The 20,255-nt window shown below is 49.2% G+C and overlaps 1 protein-coding gene across 1 annotated transcript in view; it reads left to right on the forward strand.

The window, feature by feature from the left end:
- Positions 1-20,255, forward strand: part of ABCC6 (ATP-binding cassette, sub-family C (CFTR/MRP), member 6) — a 70,378-nt gene that overhangs the window by 23,180 nt on the left and 26,943 nt on the right. The window contains exons 12-19 of the mRNA XM_006892718.1: positions 3,469-3,630; positions 6,180-6,272; positions 9,766-9,969; positions 12,398-12,544; positions 13,897-13,984; positions 16,415-16,490; positions 19,365-19,491; positions 19,666-19,842. Of these exons, the coding sequence (XP_006892780.1) occupies positions 3,469-3,630; positions 6,180-6,272; positions 9,766-9,969; positions 12,398-12,544; positions 13,897-13,984; positions 16,415-16,490; positions 19,365-19,491; positions 19,666-19,842 (1,074 nt within the window). The remainder of the gene's footprint in view (positions 1-3,468; positions 3,631-6,179; positions 6,273-9,765; positions 9,970-12,397; positions 12,545-13,896; positions 13,985-16,414; positions 16,491-19,364; positions 19,492-19,665; positions 19,843-20,255) is intronic.

Consider the following 20,255-nt stretch of genomic DNA (forward strand, 5'->3'; position numbering starts at 1 on the left):
TATATGAGACGAAGCCTCACTATCCTCGCCGCATCCCGGCTTCATTTCTTCTGGGAATAGTTTATTTATTGTTCTCATCATCCATGTGAAGCTCAGCATCAAGAAAACAAAGATTGGGGAGCTCTGGTGGCCTAGTGGCAAGAAGCTGCAACTACAATCCCAGAGGTTCACGGTTCGAATCCACCAGATGCTCTGCCGGGGAAGGAGGGGCAATCTCCTCCTGTACCAGTCAGATCTGATTTGACGGTACACGCACACAAAAACAATAAAATAAAAAATAAAAAAAATATTTAAAAAAAAAAAGAAAACAAAGATTCTCACCACTGAGCCGATCGACAGCATCATGATAGATGGTGAAGAGATTGAGATTGTTGACAGCTTCAGTTTGCTTGGCTCTACAGTTAACACTCTTGGTACCAGCAGCCAGGAAATAAAAAGACAAATGCCATTGGGAAAGCCTGCTGTCAGAAACCTCTCTAAAGTACTGAAAGAGCAATGATGTCAGCCTGGAGACTAAGGTGCGCCTGATCCAGGCCATGGTGTTTGCAATCACTTGTTACGCATCAGAGAGTTGGACAATGACTAGGGAGGATAGAAAGAGAATTGATGCCTTTGAGCTGTGGTGCTGGAGCAGAGTGTTGAATATACCATGGACTGCTAGGAGAACAAAGAGGTTCGTCCTGGAGAGGGTGAAGCCAGGCCGCTCCTTAGAGGCAAGGATTCTGAAGCTTCATCTGACATACTTGGGACATGTTGCAAGGAGGGAGCGGTCCTTGAAGAAGGACTTCATGCTTGAGAGGGTGAAGGAAGACCCTTGATGAGATGGATTGATTAGGTGACTGCAGTAATAGGGGTAGGTGTGTCGGAGACAGTGAGATTGGCCCAGGACAGAGCAGGGTTTAGAGCTGTTGTACATGGGATCGCTGTGAGTCACAGGCAACTCAATGGCACATGACAACGACAACAGCTGTTCATGCTTCCTCACCAGCACCATGATTCAAAGCATCAGTTCTTCTGGTCTTGCTGTTCTGTGCTTTGTAACCAATTCGGGGTTTTAGCAAAGGAATAGATGCCCCTAATCCAGCTGCCTTCGGATCGATTCTGACTCGCGGTGTCCCTGAAGGACAGAGCAGAAGTGCCCCATGGCGTTTCCCAAGGCCGTAAATCTTCGTGGAAGCAGACTGTCACAATTTTCTCCTGCAGAGCAGCTGGTGGGTTCAAACCCTGATCTTCCCTTTAGCAGCTGTGTGCTTAACCACTGGACCACCAGGGCTCATTGGTAAAGGTGTGTTCAGTGAGGGAGCTTCTGCACTCAGACATCCCATCGCTTCTCCCATGCACCCAGCAAGCATTCCTTCAAGAAGATAGCAAATGGAATTTCGGCTCAACTGAGCCGGAGGTGGTCTACTGTGACCCAAGGACAGGGGCACGTTTGTGATCTCCAGGGAACAGACTGGTCTTTGGGAAAGCAAGAAATGACACAAACGACATGGTCAGTCTGTCTAGTCCACGCCGTGGCTGCAGTCCGGACGGGGCCTTTTATGAGCCTTCTGACAAGGCTCGTGACTTGGCTTCTCTGGGCTTCAGTTTCCCTAGCTGTAAAACATGAGTGGTGTCACTTCTCTGTGCCTCGGTTTCCTTGTCTGTAAAATGGGGGTACTCATTCTGTAACTCATTGATTTTAGTCTCTTTTTTGTTGCTGTGTATTTTAACTCATCTAGCAATGATTCACTCCTCGTTGTTATTGTTGTTGTCAGGTACCATCAAGTCTTCTACAACTGACAGCAAGCCCGTGAATAACAGATGGGATCCTTGCCCCTTCCTGCACCGACCTCCCAGTCTCCACCAGACCCAGGCCCATTGCAGTCACTGTATCAGTCCAGCTTGTTGGAGGTCTTCCTCTCTTCTTTTGCCTTTTGTGTTTGTTTGCTTTTTTTCTTTCTTTTCTTTTTTTTTCTTGTGTGTGTGTGTGTGTGTGTACCGTCAGATCAGATCTGACTGGTACAGGAGGAGATTGTCCCTCCTTCTCCAGCAAAGCATCTGGTGGATCCTAACCACGTACCTCTGGGGTTGCAGTGCAGCTTCTTGCCACTAAACCACCAGAGCTCCCTTCTGCCTTTTGCATGATGTCCTTTTTCTCAGGACTGGCCCCTCCTGGCAACAGACCCAAAGTAGATGTGACAAAGTCTCACCGTCCCTGCCTTCTCAGCGGCACCCTGACTGCATTTCCTCCGGGACAGACTCGTCTGTCCTTTTGGCTGTCCATAGACAATCAGTGCCCTCTGTCAACACCACAGTTCAAAGACGCTAGTTCTTCTTCTGTCATCCTTATTCATTGCCAGGCTTTCACATGCACAGGTAGTAATTGAAAAGACCAGAATCAGACACACCTGAGTCTTTAAACTGACATCCCTGATCTTTACAACTATACAGAGGTCCTTGACAGCAGATTTTCTCAGTGCAACGTGTCTCTTAATTTCTTGACTGCTGTTTCCATATGCGTTGACTGTGGATGTAAGGGAAATGAAACGGTTGTCAATTTCAGTCTTTCCCCCATCTATCATAATGCTGGCTGATGAACCAACGGTGAAGACTTTTGTTTTCTTACTGTTGAGAGCCCGTATTGAAAGCGGTTGTCTCTGACCTCCTGCAACAAGTGTCTGAAGTCCTCTTTACTTTCTGCAAGCCAAGAGGTGTCATCTGCATAATGCAGATTGTTAATAGCATCACGATTCCTCCCTTAGTGATATGAAAATAGGAATTGTTATCTCGATGGATTTCTTTTCTCTTTTTAAAAACTTTTCCTTTTTATTAATTTTAATGAACGTTTACAGGGACTTTGGATTTCCATTCATTCATTGTTGCACTTTTCTCTCTGCCCACTCCTTCCCCCAGTTCGCTCTTCTCTTTGAAAAGAAAAAGAAAAATTCTTTCATTGTTATGCAATCCCTCCCTCCAAGTCCACTCCACTGTGCAGCCTTTGTTCTGGACTCCTGTCATCACAATAATACCTAATCATATATCCCTTTTAAACAATTCTCTCCCTCATCTGTTTGAAACACGATAATATCTCCTACACGTTGATGTTGTCAGCCTTTCCAGAAAGAAGGAAGCTCCTTGTTTAGCACTGTGCCTGAGATGTAAAATCAAAACCAAACCTCATTAGAGTTGACCCTGCCTCATTGTAACCCCGTGTACATCAGAGTAGGACTGACCCCTGTAAGTTTCCATGGCTAATATTTCAGAAGTTGATTACCAGGCCTTTCTTCCGAGGTGTTTCTGAATGAACCCATTTTCCAGATAAGGAAACTGAGGCTTCAAAGGAGAAGAGACGTTGTCCGTGACAATACAGGCTTGCTTGGTGGTCAAGTTCTCGTTCTGTCCTCACTGTGGAATGCCCTCCTCCATGCTGCCCTTCTTACCCCCCACTTTCTCTGACTTCAGGCCTCTCCTCCTGCCCCTGCCCAGGTCCTGGCTCTGTCCAGCAGCTCCAGAAAGGCCCGCGCCGTCGGGGACGCAGTCAACCTGGTGTCTGTGGACGTGCAGCGGCTGACCGAGAGCATCCTCTACCTCAACGGGCTGTGGCTGCCGCTTGTCTGGATAGTTGTCTGCTTTGTCCTCCTGTGGCAGGTGTGACGGGGTGGGGAGACGGCCACGCAGAGCGCCCCGCTCTTCTGTCTGCACAGTGAGACAGGCAAAGGGGACAAGGTTTCAAGTAGGGTAGGATGAGCTTGATGTCACCCTCTCTGGGCCTCAGTTTCCTTGTCTGTAAAATGGGAACAATGTGATATTCTTTGCGTATGGTGCCGAGCATCTATTATGGAACGGTAGGATATCCCGAAGGCACCAGGGAAGCAGCCAGAAAAAAAGGGAAAACTCGGGGAGGGGGGACACTTGGCTGCTTAGTTTACACTATGAGTCTGTACGGAATTTCATTGGGAACTCAAAGGCAGCTTTTTTTTTCTGGTAGATCAAATCCACCTTGCTCTGCGGGAGAAAGATGGGCAATCTCCTCTCATGCAATTTGCAGTGTCTCGAAAGCCTGCTGGAGGTTCAGCTGTGAGTTGGTCCCACCTCAATAGTAATGAGTTTGAGGGTTTTTTAGTTTAAAGCGATCATCAGGCTAAAACTCAGGGCTTTATCTTGACTCCCTTGTATTTTGTGGTTCTGCAGGTGGGTTTGTCTTTTGGGTACTTCTCTATATCGCCACTTGGTGGCGCCATTGCCGCACAAATCTAATAAACTTGTTTGATTCGCAAGGATCAATGAGAAAACTTGTTCCTGAAAGTGAATACCTGAAATAGAGGCCCAGACTAGCAGTGAGCTTTGTCTGTTTCTTCATCCCACCCTCCTTCTCAATTTCCTGAGCATAAACCAAAGCTGAGAAAGAGTGCGAATGTCCCAAAGTCAACAGAGTTGGATGGGTGGGGGGTGGGTAGGGTTGCCAGATAAAAACCAGAAGACCTGGTTACATTTGAATTTCAGGTCGAATCTATGAAGCTCAAATTCACCTCTGTAGAGTCGGTTCCAATTCCTAGTGTCCTTCGATTGGGTTTCTGAGACTGTGGGTAACAACGGCAGCTGGTGGATTTGAACCACGGAAGATGCACACAGCCTTTTGATTGGCAGTGCAAACACAACAGACTACACCTCCTGAGTGCCTCATTAAGACGAACAGTAGTTAATTTCTCAGTATAAGTACGTTCCAAATAAGGCATAGAGTATGCTGTTGTTCTCGTTATGGACCCTCAGGTTAGAACTGACTCCAGCAGGTTTTCTGAGGCTGCGAGTCACATGAGAGGAGATTGCCAATAATCTCCAGTGGAGCAGCTGGTGGATTCGAACTGCGTGCCCCCTCAGCCCCTAGGTCACCACTCTATATATTTATGCTAGAAATGTATTTGCTGTTTATTTGAAATCCAAATGTTATCACGCACCCTGTATGTTTATTTGCTAAGGAGAGCCTGGTAAAACTCACTCACTGCTATCGAATCAGCACTGACTTGACGCTGACCCTCCAGGTGGTTTGTGGAGGCTGTAAATTGCGCGGGAGGAGACTGGCCGTCCTTCTGTCTTAGAGCTGCAGGTGGATTCGATCCACCAGAGTGGAGCCACGCTTGGATTAGCAGCATAACTCTGTATGGACTACATCAGAGCTACTGCCATACTAACAGCTCTGCAAAGGGGGTGAATAAAGACTAGGACAAATCAGATAACCTGAAGCTGGTAGAGTGTGTGTCTGATCTTCAATGCGTTTCATGCATTCGTCTTTGGGGTACTTCTCTATGTCGCCACTTGGTGGCGCCATTGCTGCACAACTTCAATAAACCAATAACAATAGCGTATGTTTAGTAGTATTATTCTTGTTATATATTATTTTATTATTTATTAATGTCTTATATAGTTTATTTATTACATATTTATTGTTTTAAAATATTTATTATCTATTTAATGTATTATTTTATAATATTTATGATTTATTATTATTGTTATTTTATTATTATTAAACCAGGTTTATTGTAGTTATGGGGCAATGGCGCCACCAAGTGGCGACATAGTTCCTGTTAGCTGCTCATGTGACCCCATGTACCTAAGGCACACACATCCCTGTGGTCATTTGCCATTGAACCACTGACTGGGTTTCAGCAGCAGAGCCCCAGGCCTTGTTTTCTAGTCCACCTTAGTCTAGAAGCTCTCCTGACACGTGTTCAGCTTCATAGCCACATGCAGCCCCCACTGACAGGTAGGTGGTAACTATGTGCGAGGTGCCGTGGCTGGGAATTGAACTTGGATTTTCTGCATGGAGGGTGAGACTTCTACCGCTGAGCTACAATGCCTCAATGGGTTTCCATTTCACAGGTGAAGTGATAGAGCTACAGGTTTGGAAGGCTTGTCCAGCACCACACCAGTCAAATCCTCAGCAGCCAGCCAGGATTTGAACCCAGGTCCTGATCTTAGAGTTCTCGGCCTCAGTCTCTTGCCCTGCGCATCGTGATGCACATCTTAAATACAGCTCACCCCCCAGGATAGAGGGACCCAGTTTCCTCAGGACTCGCACTCCATGGACCCCATGGCCTTAGTCTTTCTACTCTGGAAGCTGTCACCCCCCATCTGACCGGTTCCCCACCTCAGGGCCCACTGTGAGCTGACCAAGCCCCTCCTGTCCCTTCTCTCTCCAGCTCCTGGGGCCCTCGGCCCTCACCGCCCTCGCCGTCTTCCTGAGTCTCCTTCCGCTGAACTTCGTCGTCACCAAGAAGAGGACCCTCCACCAGGTTTGCCTTGAAAGAAGGGGAGCTCTACACAGGTGTCCTGAGTTCTAGGGGTGGCACCTGCCCTCCAGGCCAGCCTTGGTGCAGGAGGTAGTGAAGGCGGGGGACCTTTCCAAGGCTGACTCTCAAATCTTGTCCCTGCTCTGCCCCATGTTGGTGGGAAGTGGCCCCAGCCCCTCGTGTGCAGACGTCCTCTGTCACACCCACAGGGATCCAGCCTGCCCATCCCTGCAGACCCCCACGCTCCTGCTCTGCACACTCCCCACACCGTGGAGTCTTGCTGCTCCGTTTGTCTGCATCTGTGCTGCCCTCTCCCTCCTCGCCCTCCTCCCTGGCCCCCTTCCTTCCTCTCTACTCTCTTCCCTTCCTGCATTCATTCTCCCCTCACCTCTCTTTCCTCCTTCCCACTTCCTTCTTCTCCCTTCCCACTCTCCCTCCTCCTCTCCTTCCTCTCTCCATTCCTTTTCACCTCTCTTCTATCCTCCCTCCACTCCCTTCCACACTCATCCCCTCCTTTCTCCCTTCCCTCCTCCCCTCCTCCTCTCCTCCCTCTTCCTCATCCACCCTTCCCTCCTCCTCTCCTCCCTCTTCTCCGTTCTCCCTTCTCTCCTCCTCTCCTTCCTCCCTCCCCTCCTTCCCACCTCTCTTCTATCCTCCCTCCACTCCCTTCCTCCTCTTTTCCCCCTCCCTCCTCCGTTCCCTCCTCCTCTCGTCCCTCTTCTTCCTACTCCCATCCCTCCTCCTCTGCTCCCTCCCCTCCCACCTCTCCCCCCTTCCTTCCCTCTTCTCCTTTCACATCACCGCCATTCTGCGGTGTCACCAGGAGGGTGTGGGGTTTCAAGCTGTCCTGGGGGACATCGTCAGAGAGTGACATCAGCATGACTGTCTATAATACTTGTGCAGTGTTTTAGAAGATACTAATTTTTATAAAACTCTCCTGTAACAACAAAAGCAGAGTTTTTGTCAGCCCAGCTTGAGTGTATATTCACACACCTGAAAGGCCAGGAGCTCTGGGCTGACCTGCTTTGTGTCTTCTCCTGAACTCTGTCCGATCAGAGCTGCCTTGCCTCCCTGATCATGTTGACACATTGAGGAGCGTGGTTTTGTCCGCATGCACTACGAGCACACACTGTTGTTTTCAGTGCTCCTGATGTTTTTATAGTCACTGATTTCTGTCAAATTTGTGGTATTTTATCTATAATATTATAATAATTAGTGTAGATGTTGTTATGTGCCGTCCAGTTCTTTGCGACTCATAGCGACCCTATGTACAATAGCCCTAAATCCTGCTCTATCCTGTGCCAGTCGCACTGCCTCTGACACACCCATCCCGATTACCCCAGTCACTGAATCAATCCACCTCATAGAGGGTCTTCCCCTCCTGCACTGTCCTTCCACCCTTCCAAACATAATGTCCCTCTCCAAGGACCTGTCCCTCCTTACAACATGTCCAAAGTATGTCAGACGAAGCCCCAGAATCCTTGCCTCCAACCTGGTTTAACCCTCTCCAGGATGAATCTGTTTGTTTTCTTGGCAGTCCATGGTACATTCAATACTCTTTTCCAGCACCACAGCTCAAAGGCATCAGTTCTCCTTCTATCCTCCCTAGTCATTGTCCAACTCTCTGATGCATAACAAGTGATTGCAAAGACCATGCCCTGTATCAGGCACACCTTAGTCTCCAGAGAGACACCATTGTTCTTGAGTACTTTAGAGAGGTCCCTAACAGCAGACTTTCCCATCACAATACGTTTTTTAATTTCCTGGCTGCTGGTGTCAAGAGTGTTGACCGTGGAGCCGAGCAAACTGAAGCTGTGAACACTCTCAATCTCTTCACCATCCATCCTGATGCTACCAATTGGTCCAATGGTGAGAATCTTTGTCTTCTTGACAGTGAGCCTCAGTCCATACTGAAGGCTGCAGTCCTTGACCCTCTGCAGCAAGTGCATAAGGTCCTCCTCAGTTTCGGCAAGCAGGGTTGTATCATCTGCATAATGCAGATTGTTAATAGATCTTCCACCAATCCTGACGCCACACTTCTCCTCATAGAGCCCAGCCTCTCAGATAATCTGCTCTGCATACAGGTTGAAGAGGTATGGAGATAGGACACATCCCTGGCGTACACCTTTCCCAATTTTGAACCATGCAGTGTTACCCTGCTCTGTTCTGACTACTGCCTCCTGGTCCAAGTATAGGTTTCACATTAGCACGATTAAATAAATGTTCTGGGATTCCCATTCTTCTCAGAGTCAGCCACAGTTTGTTATGATCCACACAGTCAAACACCTTTGCATAATCAATGAAACACAGATAGACATTCTTCTGGTATTCCCTGCTTTCAGCTAAGATCCATCTAACATCAGCTACAATATCGCTAGTACCACTACCCCTTCTAAACCCAGCCTGGACTTCTGACAGTTCTGTGCTGATGTGCTGTTCCAGTCGTTTTTGGATAATCTTCAGTAGAATCTTGCTTGCATCAACTTATGTTGTTTTGTGCCGTCAAGTCGGCACTGACCCATAGCTGACCCTCCAGCAGGTTTTCAGAGGCAGTAATCCCACGAGAGGAGATTGTCCGTCCTTCTCCCTTGGGACTGCTGGCAGATTTGAACCACGTGCCTTTAGGATTGCAGCACAGCTTCTGGCCACTAGGCCAATTAATAGACTTCTAGCAAGCATTGCACAACATGTTCTAGACAGTCATTTGGTGAGAGACTGAAGAAACAAAAAAGAATCAAAAAGGCTTCTCTGCACAGTTACTGACAATGTTATAATTCAATGTGGTTAGATCTTACAGTTTTGTTAGAATTCACATCACCTCAGAAATTCTACGTTTACACAATTGCACTCATTTATTGCTGGTGAATCAGAACTGACTCAAGACTGATTCTCCTCCGTGTTTCCAAGGCTGGGATTTGTACAGGAAGAGATTGCCCATCTTCCTCCCCCGGGACCACTGCTGGATTCAAACCACAGCCTTTGGGTTGGCATTGCTACTCTCTGTGAACTAGGCCACTGGCGTTTCCTGAATACATTTTACAGCCCTATCCCGTGTTATTCCATGATTTATAGTGAGATAAGAGCATGACTAAGGATTCTGTGATTTGTTCTGGGAGGAGACCCGTGGGAGTGGGGGTGACACTGATCCTGGTAGCACCCTGCTTGTTCCTAGTATGCTTGGCAGCACGTGGCTTAAGCTGGAATTGAGATGTCACCTCCTCCAGGAAGCCTTCCTGATGGCACCACATAGGTGGCAGGGGACGTGCTCTCTCCTTTGGCACCGGGGGTCCCCTCCATGTGGCAGTACCACCCTGAGAGGAGAGAGTGGGTGCGGGCAGTAGTCCAGGTGGGAGGGCATGTGGCTCTGGCCAGGGTGTATGGCAGAGCCTGGGGCACGGTCTGGAGATAGAGTCACAGGATCTGCCAGCGGGTGGCTGTGAGGCTGGAGGGGAGTGGGGGTTCTAGGCCCCAGCCCTCCTTTCTCCTGTGATCCCAGGAAGAGCAGATGCTTCAGAAGGACGCACGGGCCCGGCTGTCAAGCTCCGTCCTCCGGAGCGTGAGGGTCATCAAATTCCACGGCTGGGAGGAGGCTTTCCTGCAGCGAGTCCTTCACATCCGGGCCCGTGAGCTGCGCGCCCTGCGGAACTCCGGCCTCCTCTACTGTGTGTCCCTGGCGTCCTTCCACATGTCCACGTTCCTGGTGAGGTCACTGCTCTCACTGCAGAGCATGGGGTCGGGGTGAGGGGAGGAGGAGGTTCTGGACACAGTGAGGTGGGGTCCCAGGTCCAGTGACATGCCCTGCCCCTCAGAACCTGCTTGTGCCCCCACCCCAGCTGTCCCCAAGCAGTCACACCATTCCCAGCAAGCGAGCACTCCCTTCCCATCTCTTCCTGAAAGGAACCTGGTGGTGCAGCAATTAGAGCATGGTGCTGCTAACCAGAAAGTGATGAGTTCAAGTCCACCAGCTATTCTGAGGGGAAAAAATTGAGGCAGCCCCTTCTGTAAAGCTTTACAGCTTCGCAGACCCCGTGAGACGGTTCTAGCCTGCCCAGTGACCACTGCCAGTCAGAATTGACCCAGCAGTGACACGTTTGGGATTTTTCCTCCAAAGTTTCCACTGGAATGCAGAGGTGGTTACAGGTACAGTGTTTGCCCTGGTAGAAGTGGCCTCTGTGGCACTGCCACGTTCCACAGCGCCCCCTCCCAGGACTGGGAGCCTCTGCTTCCTCTGTTTATCCTCAAGTGGCTGCTGACGTGGCCTGCCGGAGGTTAAGCTTTGATGGCAGGCACGTCCCTGATCACACACCGCCAGTGGCTCCCAGAAGAATTCACACTCTTCATAAACATTCAAGGCTGGTGAGACGCAGGCCTTCAACATGGTTTCTACCACGATCTGACCACAGGGATCGTCTGTAGAATTCTAGACCGCAAACACAGTGTGCTAACACAGCTATGTGGCCCAGTCCTTGGACCCGGGAGACCTCCCCAGCTCACATCCTGAGTCACCATCACACCAAGTGGACAACATGCTAAGTGACATCCCCCTCAAGTGTCCATCACACCCACTGACCATCATATCAAGGGTCCAGCCCATCAGGGACTCTCACACCAAGTGGTCAGGACAAGTGACCATCAGCCCTCTTGATCTCTACACCAAAGGAGCATCACATCTGGGGCCCATCAGAGAGAGTGTCAAGCCAAGTGACCATCACGAAATGTGATCATCACCCCACATGGCTGTCGTATCAAGTTGTTGCATCAAGGGACAGTTAACCCAGTGGTCATCTTACCGAGTCGCCAAAATGACGCCTATAAATATCAGCAACATCTGGTCCCAGCCATCCCCTAGTGACCTCTACACCCACAAATGCCACCCATGCTGACAGCCTTCAGCGTCGCTAATAGTTACAACACCCGTCTCAACCCCAAAGGGGTTCTGTTGTTACGTGGTATTGAGTCAGAACCGACCCATAGCTGGCCCTCTGGTGGGTTTTCAGAGGCTGTAAATAGCATGGGAGGAGATTACCTATCTTTCTCCTGAGGTGGATTTGAACCACCTGCCTTTGAGTTGGCAACAACAGCTCCTTACCCACTAGGCTGGCCACCAGAGTTCCAATACAAAGGGATTCTAGAATCGCTAAGATCGTTGTTTCTAGAACCAGCAAAATACTCAACACTCAAACTCATTACCATCGAACTGGCACCGACTCACAGCCGACCCTCCAGCGGGCTTCAGAGGATGTAAATCCCACTGGGGAGATTGCCCATCTTTCTCCATTGGATCCAGTCATGGATTTCAACCGCCAGAGAGGCTCAACCTCTGCATTAGTAGCACCTGTGGACCCCCGCTATAGACGGTCCCACTAGAGCTCTCCACAAAAATGCTACCAATATATGAAATCACAGTGTAGCCCAGTTACCTAGAACCAAGAGAGCTTCTGGTCCCTTAGAATGATGAGTCCTTATGGTCTTTCTCTTTCATCAATGAACTCAATTATTTTTTTATTTTATTTTATTATTTTTCGTGTGTGTACCATCAAATCAGATCTGACTGGTACAAGAGGAGATTGGCCCTCCTTTTCTAGCAGAGCATCTGGTGGATTTGAACCATGTACCTCTGGGATTGCAGTGCAGTTTCTTGCCACTAGGCCACCAGATGAACCTGATTATTTTAAGAGTTTGAATATTTAAGAGTTTAAGGTATTTTTTTTAAAAAAGAGTTTAAGGTATTATAATTACATCACCTTCTGACCTGGGAGCCTAATGGCGAGATAGTTAAAGCACCCAGCTGATAATGGAAAGATTAATAGTTTGAACCCATCAGTGACTACATGAGAGGAAAGACCTGGTGACCAGCTCCCGGGGTCAGTAAAGGCTGGGAACCCTGCTGGGCCAGGTGGTCTCTGTCCTTTAGAGCAGCTAAGAATTTGAATTGACCTAGTGACACACAGCAGTGACCTCAGAATGAGGCCTGAGGTCAGAGAGGTAAAGGAATTTGGGGTGATAGCTAAGCCGTGAGAGGCTCATTCCCACAGCGTGTGTGCTGGGCCGTGGGAGACGCAGAGCTTGCCCGGGTTCCTTGGCCAGGAATGACCACCTCCTCGTCACCCGCCCCATGTCTTACCCAGGTCGCACTGGTCGTGTTTGCTGTCCACACTCTGGTGGCTGAGGAGAGCGCCATGGACGCCGAGAAAGCCTTTGTGACGCTCACAGTTCTCCACATCCTCAACAAGGCCCAGGCCTTCCTGCCCTTCTCCATCCACTCTGTCGTCCAGGTGAGGCGAGGAGGGGAGGCCGTCCTGGAAGAGCCTTACAGGAGGGTCAGCTCTGCCGGCACTGGGTCCACCCTCTCCTCACCGGCCCACTGTCAGCAAAGGGGAAGTGGGGAGGGAGGAGGGGGGACGTAACCTTTGTTCAGATGGCAACATGGTGACCTCAAGATGGACAGGCAATCCCACAGTCATCCCCTTTCCTTTCACGCAGAGCAGTCATAGTTCCCATTCTTTTTTCTCTGTTTTCAATTCAAATCGTGCCCAGTGACGTAGTGGGAGTAAGAAGATAATTGGACCACCCAGCATCCATATTTCAAAGGCCGCTTCTTTAGTCAAAGAGGTGTGGGGTTTGCTGAGATATAGGAACTCCCAGGGCGACAGAGTTTGAGATTAGTTCTTATAATGACTGATGACACTCTGAAAAGACACCACCAGCCCCTTCCCCAGTTTTGTCTTCAGAATAGCAGGTAGTTTGTTCCAGTTATGAGGGGTGAGGCAGTGGAGGGGAGAGTCACCATGGTGGTCACCTCTGCAGAGTGTACTGTGTGCATAACCGAGCAAGCCCGGACTTGTTGTTGTTGTTGTTGTTGTTAGATGCCAGTGAGTCAACCATGACTTACAATCTCATAGTGACTCTGTGAACAGATCTGAATCTCTCCCCGCCCAGAACCATCTTCACTGCCTCTGATAAACTCGAGTTCATTATTATACTCACTGGATCAGTCCATCTTTTTAAATTATTATTTTGTTGTTGTTACATGCTGTCGAGTCACCTGCGACTCATAGCGACCCTATGTACAATAGCCCTAAACTCTGCTCTATCCTGTGCCAATCACACTGTCTCCAACACACCTACCCCCATTACTCCAGTCACTGAATCAATCCACCTCACAGAGGGTCTTTCTCTTCTATGCCATCCCTCCACCCTCCCAAGCATGACGTCCCGCTCCAAAGACGGGTCTCTCCCCACAACATGTCCAAAGTATGTCAGACGAAGCTTCAGAATCCTTGCCTCCAAAGAGCAGCCTGGCTTCACCCTCTCCAGGACCAACTCATACTAGTTTATTTACAAAATTCGAATACATTGTCTTCCAGTCCATCTTTCTGAGGGTCTTCCTCTTTTCCTCTGATCCTTCCTGCACCCTTTCCCAGCATGCTGTCTTCTTCAAAGGACTGGCCCTCCTGAGAACACACCCCAAGTATAGGAGAGGAAGTTTGATTATCCTTGATCCTAAGAATTCCCAAATGCTTGGAGCTCAGTGGACATGGAATCCCGTCCATTGTGGGGCTGGCAGCACTGGAAGCCCAAGATGTTTGCTCTCGGCGTTGGTGACCTGGGCTTTTGGTTTCCGCAGGCCACGGTGTCTTTGGAGCGCCTGGTCGCCTTCCTTTGCCTGGACGAGGTTGACCCTGGCGCTGTGGACTCAAGTGCTCCTGGATGCTGTGAGTTCTGACTCCAGTGTGGGCAGGGTGTGGGGGATTGTGGGGCTCCCCTAGTCCTCACTGGCGGGGGGACACTGGGGCATTCAGGAGCAGAGGGTAAGTTCACCTCTTGTCACCCACCGTGCAACTTGGAAGCAAGCCCGTGACACGGCTCTTGCTCCCCGCCGTGTCACAGCTGCTCACTGAGCACCTACTGTGTGCCACCCTGGGTATGCAACAGTGAGCAGAAGGGACCCATATTTTGTTCGGGGAGACCAGCATGGTGACACTTCAACTCTGAAATCCCTGTCATTTCAGAGGAGCACCATTGTACATGAGGCACTTGTAGCTCTTGTTGCCGGGCCTCCCGACTCTACCTCATCCATTTTTAACCCCACACCTGTGGGTCCAGTGGCATTAATTACCACATGGGAAGGCTACTTGTCACTAGGCCAACTCCCATTCCCTTATTATCACAGAGATAGCCAGCCTGCTTACCTGGAGATCACTAGCGTGTCCAGCTGGTCATGTTAGATGACCCGGGACCCAGTCACACCCCTCAAAGAAGTATGATGAGCTATTAGTCTCTCAGAGCCTCAGTTTTTCTATCTGTGAATAGGGTTGATAACAGCATCTCTGACATAGGGTTGTTGTAAGGATTGAATAAGTCCATATAATACTGCTTTAAGAGTCAAGCCAGGAACAAAGTGAAGTTCTATATTATTTTATAATCACTATGACATTCTAGTTGTTTTATGATAACTCTGTAATTGTTATGTGCCGTGAAGTCAGAACCAATTCATAGCCAATCCCCCAGCAGGTTTTCAGAGGTTGTAAACCACTCGAGAGGATATTGTGCATCGTTCTTCCTCAGAGCTTCTGGTGGCTTTGAACTTCCTGCTTTGGGATTGGCAGCGCAACTCCTTACTCACTAGGCCACGAGAACTCCCTACAGTAAATCTAAGCTAGTTACTGTAGTTAGTATTAAAACTCATTTTCCTTATGCTTGACACTGATTTTTGTTATTGTTTCAGTTGGTTCTTTAATAATTCATAGAAAAATAGATACATAAATAACATGGAAGTGAGGAAGAAAGTCTTTGTTGTTGTTGAAAAATTAAAATAAAAGGAGACAATACAATAAAATTAAAACAATCAATGAAAGGTAACCCAAACCTCAAACTTCTAGCTGTGATGTTGGAACTGACTCATGGCTGACCCACTCTTTTATAGATATTCAGAAGCGGTAAGTTGCAGGGAACCTCTGGTGACCTAGTGACTAAGGAGCTGTCTTGCCAACACAAAGACGTGTGGTTCAAATCCACTACTACCCCATGGGAGAAAGATGAGTGATCTTTTCTTGTGAGATGTACAGTCTCTAAAAACCTACTGGGGGATCAGCTATGGGTCAAATCTGACTCGACAGCTCATAACAAATCACAAGGGAGGAGATTGCCCGTGTTTTTCCTGCGGAACAGCTGTAGATCTGATGGTGGATTCGAACTGCCCACCTTTGGGTTGGTGGTGCAACTCCTTACCCGCTAGGCAACCAGAGGTAAAAGAAGCAATAAATGGGAAGGCCCACTGCAGGCAATGCTCATCATTTCTGGTCCCTGTTTATTCTGGATTTACTGACACCAGAGCACATTGCTTCCGCCTCTACCATACAATAAGATAGTTGAGCTCTGGAGGCCTAGGGGGTAAGGAGTTGCACTGCCAACCTAAAGGTTGGCAGTTTGAAGTCAACAGTTGCCCTAGGAGAAAAAGATGAGCCCTCTACTCTCCTGTGATTTACTGCCTCTGAAAACCAACTGGAGAGCCAGCTAGAATTGGCTCTGACTTGACAGAACATAACAAGAAAAAGATGACAGATTAGATTTCTGATGTGCTTCAGAAGCCAGCCATCTCCCTGCTAAAATATATCTTTATCTCTTCTAACAACTACGGAGAAGGAGGTGATTATAACACAGCACATTCGGGCACCAGTAAACACTTGTTGTCCTGGGGAAATCAGTGCCACAACCACCCACCCTTCTAAATATCTGGATTGGGCGACACATATCAAGGATTCCACCCCTTCTCTGGGAAAGGCCAGGCAGGGCATATTTTAGCCTTAGGAGAATCTCTGTCCATACTATTCAGCTCTACCTTTGGAGTGAGAAAGCAGCCACAGATAATTCATAAACGAATGGATAGGTTGCTTACCAATAAAACTTTATTTACAAAATGAGGTAGCGGGCAGGATCTGGCCCTTGAGCTATGGCTTGTTTACACCTGAGTTCTATAGATGTTTAACAGGGCAAGTATGTGGCCTCCATAGCAACACACAGGGAGCCTGGGAGGAGGAGCAGACTGGTTTGTTCCCACTTACCAGCTGTCTCTTGGGGGCCAGTACTAGGGTGTCTCCCTGAGAGGCCGAGGACCCGAGCAACCAGCCCTTCCTGTCCTCCAGCTTCTGCGAATGGCAGTATCGCTGTGCACCGTGGCACCTTCGCCTGGTCCCAGGAAGGCCCTCCCTGCCTGCAGAGGTACTGAACGGCGTCCCTGCTAACACTCTGCATTTTACAGGGTCTCCTGCTACTTCTCATACGAGATGGTGGGGAGCTTCCACTTGGAACCAGAGCCAGCGCTGGGCTGGGCTAGGCTTTGCATGGGGAGATTTTTGTGATTCCAGTCCTGAAGCAGTGTCTAGAGGAAGGAAAAGCTTATAGTGGAGTGAGAAGCAAGTATGGGCAATCCGCTTCCCTGCGTTTTGCAGGCTCATGAAAACCCACTGGAGTGTCAGCTATGAGTAGATTCTGTCTTAATGACATTGAGTTGAGTTGACTTGTCCACCAGGAGGAGATACCCAGGCTGGTCAAAGTGGAGCCATGAAAACCTGGCCAAGAAATGTCCCAAACTCAGTCCTACCTGTCTCCTCCTGTTAAAGTCCTCAGGCCACTGTCGCTTCTAGTCTCCATTTCCTTGACTACTTCTAACAGAAAACCCAACCCAGCTCCCAGATTCACTAAGAAGAATAAGAAGGTTCAGTGCACAGTAACACACACACATGAAGCTGTTGTTTAATTTTTTAAATTATTTTTATTTTGTGTGTGTGTACCGTCAGATCTGACTGGTACAGGAGGAGATTGTCCCTCTTTTTCCAGCAGAGCAGCTGGTGGATTCGAACCCCATGCCTCTGGGACTGCAGTGCAGCTTCTTGCCACTAGGCCATCAGAGCTCCCTTTATTGTATAAATTCTTACTTAAACCAAACCAAATGCCAATTTATACTCTTCCGCAGGACAGAGCAGAACTGGCCTGTAAGACTTCCGAGGCTGCAGTCATTACAGAAGCGGCCAGATGCCTCTTTCTCCATGCAGCAGCTGGGGGGTTTAAATACCTTCCTTTTGATTAGTGGAGCTCTTAACCCCTGCATCACCGGGGCTCCTTTGATTCCTGCTTGTGCCTGACCTTTCAGAAGTGGATCCCCATGCCTTTCTTCCAGTGCACACCTGTGCAAACAATGCCAGCCTTCAATTATCAGCCAGGCGCCCACCATTGGCACTGCATAGGACTCTACCCTGCACTGTAGTTCTACCATCATTCATTCATTCCATACTATTTATTGAGCACTTGCTATATGTCAGACCCTGTTCTGGGGATATCACTGTGAATAAGGTAAATGAGATCCCTGCTCTCTGGGGGCTGATAGTCTAATGCGGGGGCACCAAGAGATAATCGGAGTGATAGGCAGAGTGTGATGTTTTTTGGGTTTTGGGTTTTTTTTAATTTTTTAATTATTATTTTTGTGTGAGTGTACCGTCAAATTAGATCTGACTGGTACAGGAGGAGATTGTCCCTCCTTTCCCAGCAGAGCATCTGGTGGATTCGAACAATGTGCCTCTGGGATCGTAGTTGCAGCTTCTTGCCATTAGGCCATAGAGTGTGATGTTAAGGGTTATTTTAGAACAGGAAGTGAGAAAGGGCCTGGAATTTAAGCTGAGATTGTAATGAAGAGAGGGCAGGAGCCTGATAAGTGTCTGGGAAGGAGCTTTATATGCAGCAAAAATAGCAAGTGCAAAGGTCCTGTGGCAGACTGTGCCTGGACCAGGCTCCCTCCGCCTGGGAACTGCTGACATGTGGACTGATGCTTCTTTGTCGTGGGGTCTGCCCTGTGCGTTGGAAGATGCATAGCAGTATCCTTAGTCATTTAACTGCTAAACACCAGGAGTAACCCCTCCTGGTTTAAACAGCCAGAAAATGTCTCCAGATATTACCAACAACCCCCTGGGGACCCAAGTCATCCTCAGTTGAGAGCCACCAGCCTCCTGGGTCCAGAAACAGCAAGGAAGACGGTTGGCTAAAGCAGAGCGGTTGAGGAGGGTGGGAGGAGAGGTTGAGATCTTGGGCCTCGGTGTGCAGGCTGTGGTCAGTGAGTGCAGGACGTGGCTGTTAACCAGGGAGAAAAGGGAATCAATCACTTAGCCAAGGTGTTCAAAGTGCCACCTTGGGGCAGGAATAGATTTTGGGACGCGATGGGGGGAAAGAGTGGCCTGTGAGAGCAGCTAGGAACTGATGCAATCTCCTGACGCTTGTGGAACCTCCTGTCACCCAGAAAAGCCTCTGTGTGTGTGTGTGTGCGCGCGTGCATGCATGAGTGCAGTGTGTGTGTCTGCACACCTGTATACCACATTCATGTGTGCACGCGTGTACTTGCATCTGTACATTGCATGACCGTGTGCGTGTGTGTATGTTTTGTGTGAACACTTGTACCATACATTCATATACAGGTAATGTGCACATGTGCACTTGTATGTATGTATTGCAAGAGGATGTGCACTTTTTGCATGTGATGTGCACACCCTTGAACTGTGCACGCACACACACACACACACACACACACACACACATGTATATGGGCACGGTGGGTGCATTGTGTGAGCCCGCATGAGGATGTGTGTATTTGCATGGACGTACGTGTGTGGATGAACATGTGTGCACCTGGTGTACATGTGTAAGGAGACATGCATTAGTGAGTGTATAGGTGTTTGAATGTACGTGTGGGGTGTGCCTGGGCACAGGCATGCACTTCAATGAATGCCTTTGTGCACCTGTGTGATTGCATGTGCACCTGTGTGTGACATGCCATCATGAGGACATGCATGTTAACTGTGTGTATACTGTACATATACCTGTGCAATGAATATGCACGTGTGCATGTGTGTGCGTGCAAGTGTATACACAGGTAAGCATAGGGGAATGGTGGGTCAGCTGTCTGGGAAGAGCTCCCCCTCATGGCTTCTTGGTGACATCCTAATCAATCACCAGCAGAAAAGGCAGACTCTGTTTGGGGCACCCCAGTTCTGCACAGACCCAGCCTGGACCCTAACCAGGGCTGCAGCTCCCCTCCTCTGTTGCCAGGATAAACCTCACTGTGCCCCAGGGCTGCCTGCTGGCTGTCGTTGGTCCAGTCGGGGCAGGAAAGTCCTCCCTGCTGTCTGCCCTCCTCGGGGAGCTGTCCAAGGTGGAAGGGTCTGTGAGCATCACGGTGAGGCCATACTCTCCCTGACTATGCACTGAAACTCCTCCCATCCCACAAGCCTTCCTGGCCCTCCCCTCACCAGCCCCCACCTCTTACCTCCCCTCTCCCACCTCTCCTCCAAAAGATCCTCTGTCTCTCTGCCCCATCCTCCCACCATGGCCAAGGTGAGCTGTGTTGTAGGGTCCTGTGGCCTACGTGCCCCAAGAGGCCTGGGTGCAGAATGCCTCCGTGTTGGAGAACGTGTGCTTCCAGGGAGAGCTGGACCCACCGTGGCTGGAGCGAGTCCTGGAGGCCTGTGCACTGTCACCGGACATGGAACGATTCCCCGCAGGGGTTCACACCCAGGTTGGAGAGCAGGTAGGGTCTCAGGCCTGTAGGCAACTGTGGGGGATCCATTTGCTTCAGACAAAGAGGAAGTAAGAAGAGAACGGAGACCTGGGAGAGAAGAGGAAGTGAGCTCAGAGCCAGGCACATAGAGCTCAATAAGTGGGGATGAATGGATGGGTGGCTGAAAATAGAGATGGAGGGGTCAGCAAAAGAACTGTTCAGGGGCTGGTGGTGGTGGGCTCTCCAGCTCTGGGGTGAAGAGACCCATCTTGTTTGATGACACAGGCAAATTGCTACCCCTCTGTGAGCCTCAAGGAAAGGTCTAAAAGATGCTGATGTCCAATAAATAGGACATATAGAGTTAGGGATGGGTAGGGGTTGGCAAGCTACTAGCCATGGGCCAGATGCATTTATACACTGTAATGTGGGGTCAAGATTGGTGG

Source organism: Elephantulus edwardii, unplaced genomic scaffold (genome assembly GCF_000299155.1).
Source record: "Elephantulus edwardii isolate Elephantulus edwardi_28Jun2011 unplaced genomic scaffold, EleEdw1.0 scaffold00117, whole genome shotgun sequence".
In the NCBI taxonomy this organism is placed as follows: domain Eukaryota; kingdom Metazoa; phylum Chordata; class Mammalia; order Macroscelidea; family Macroscelididae; genus Elephantulus; species Elephantulus edwardii.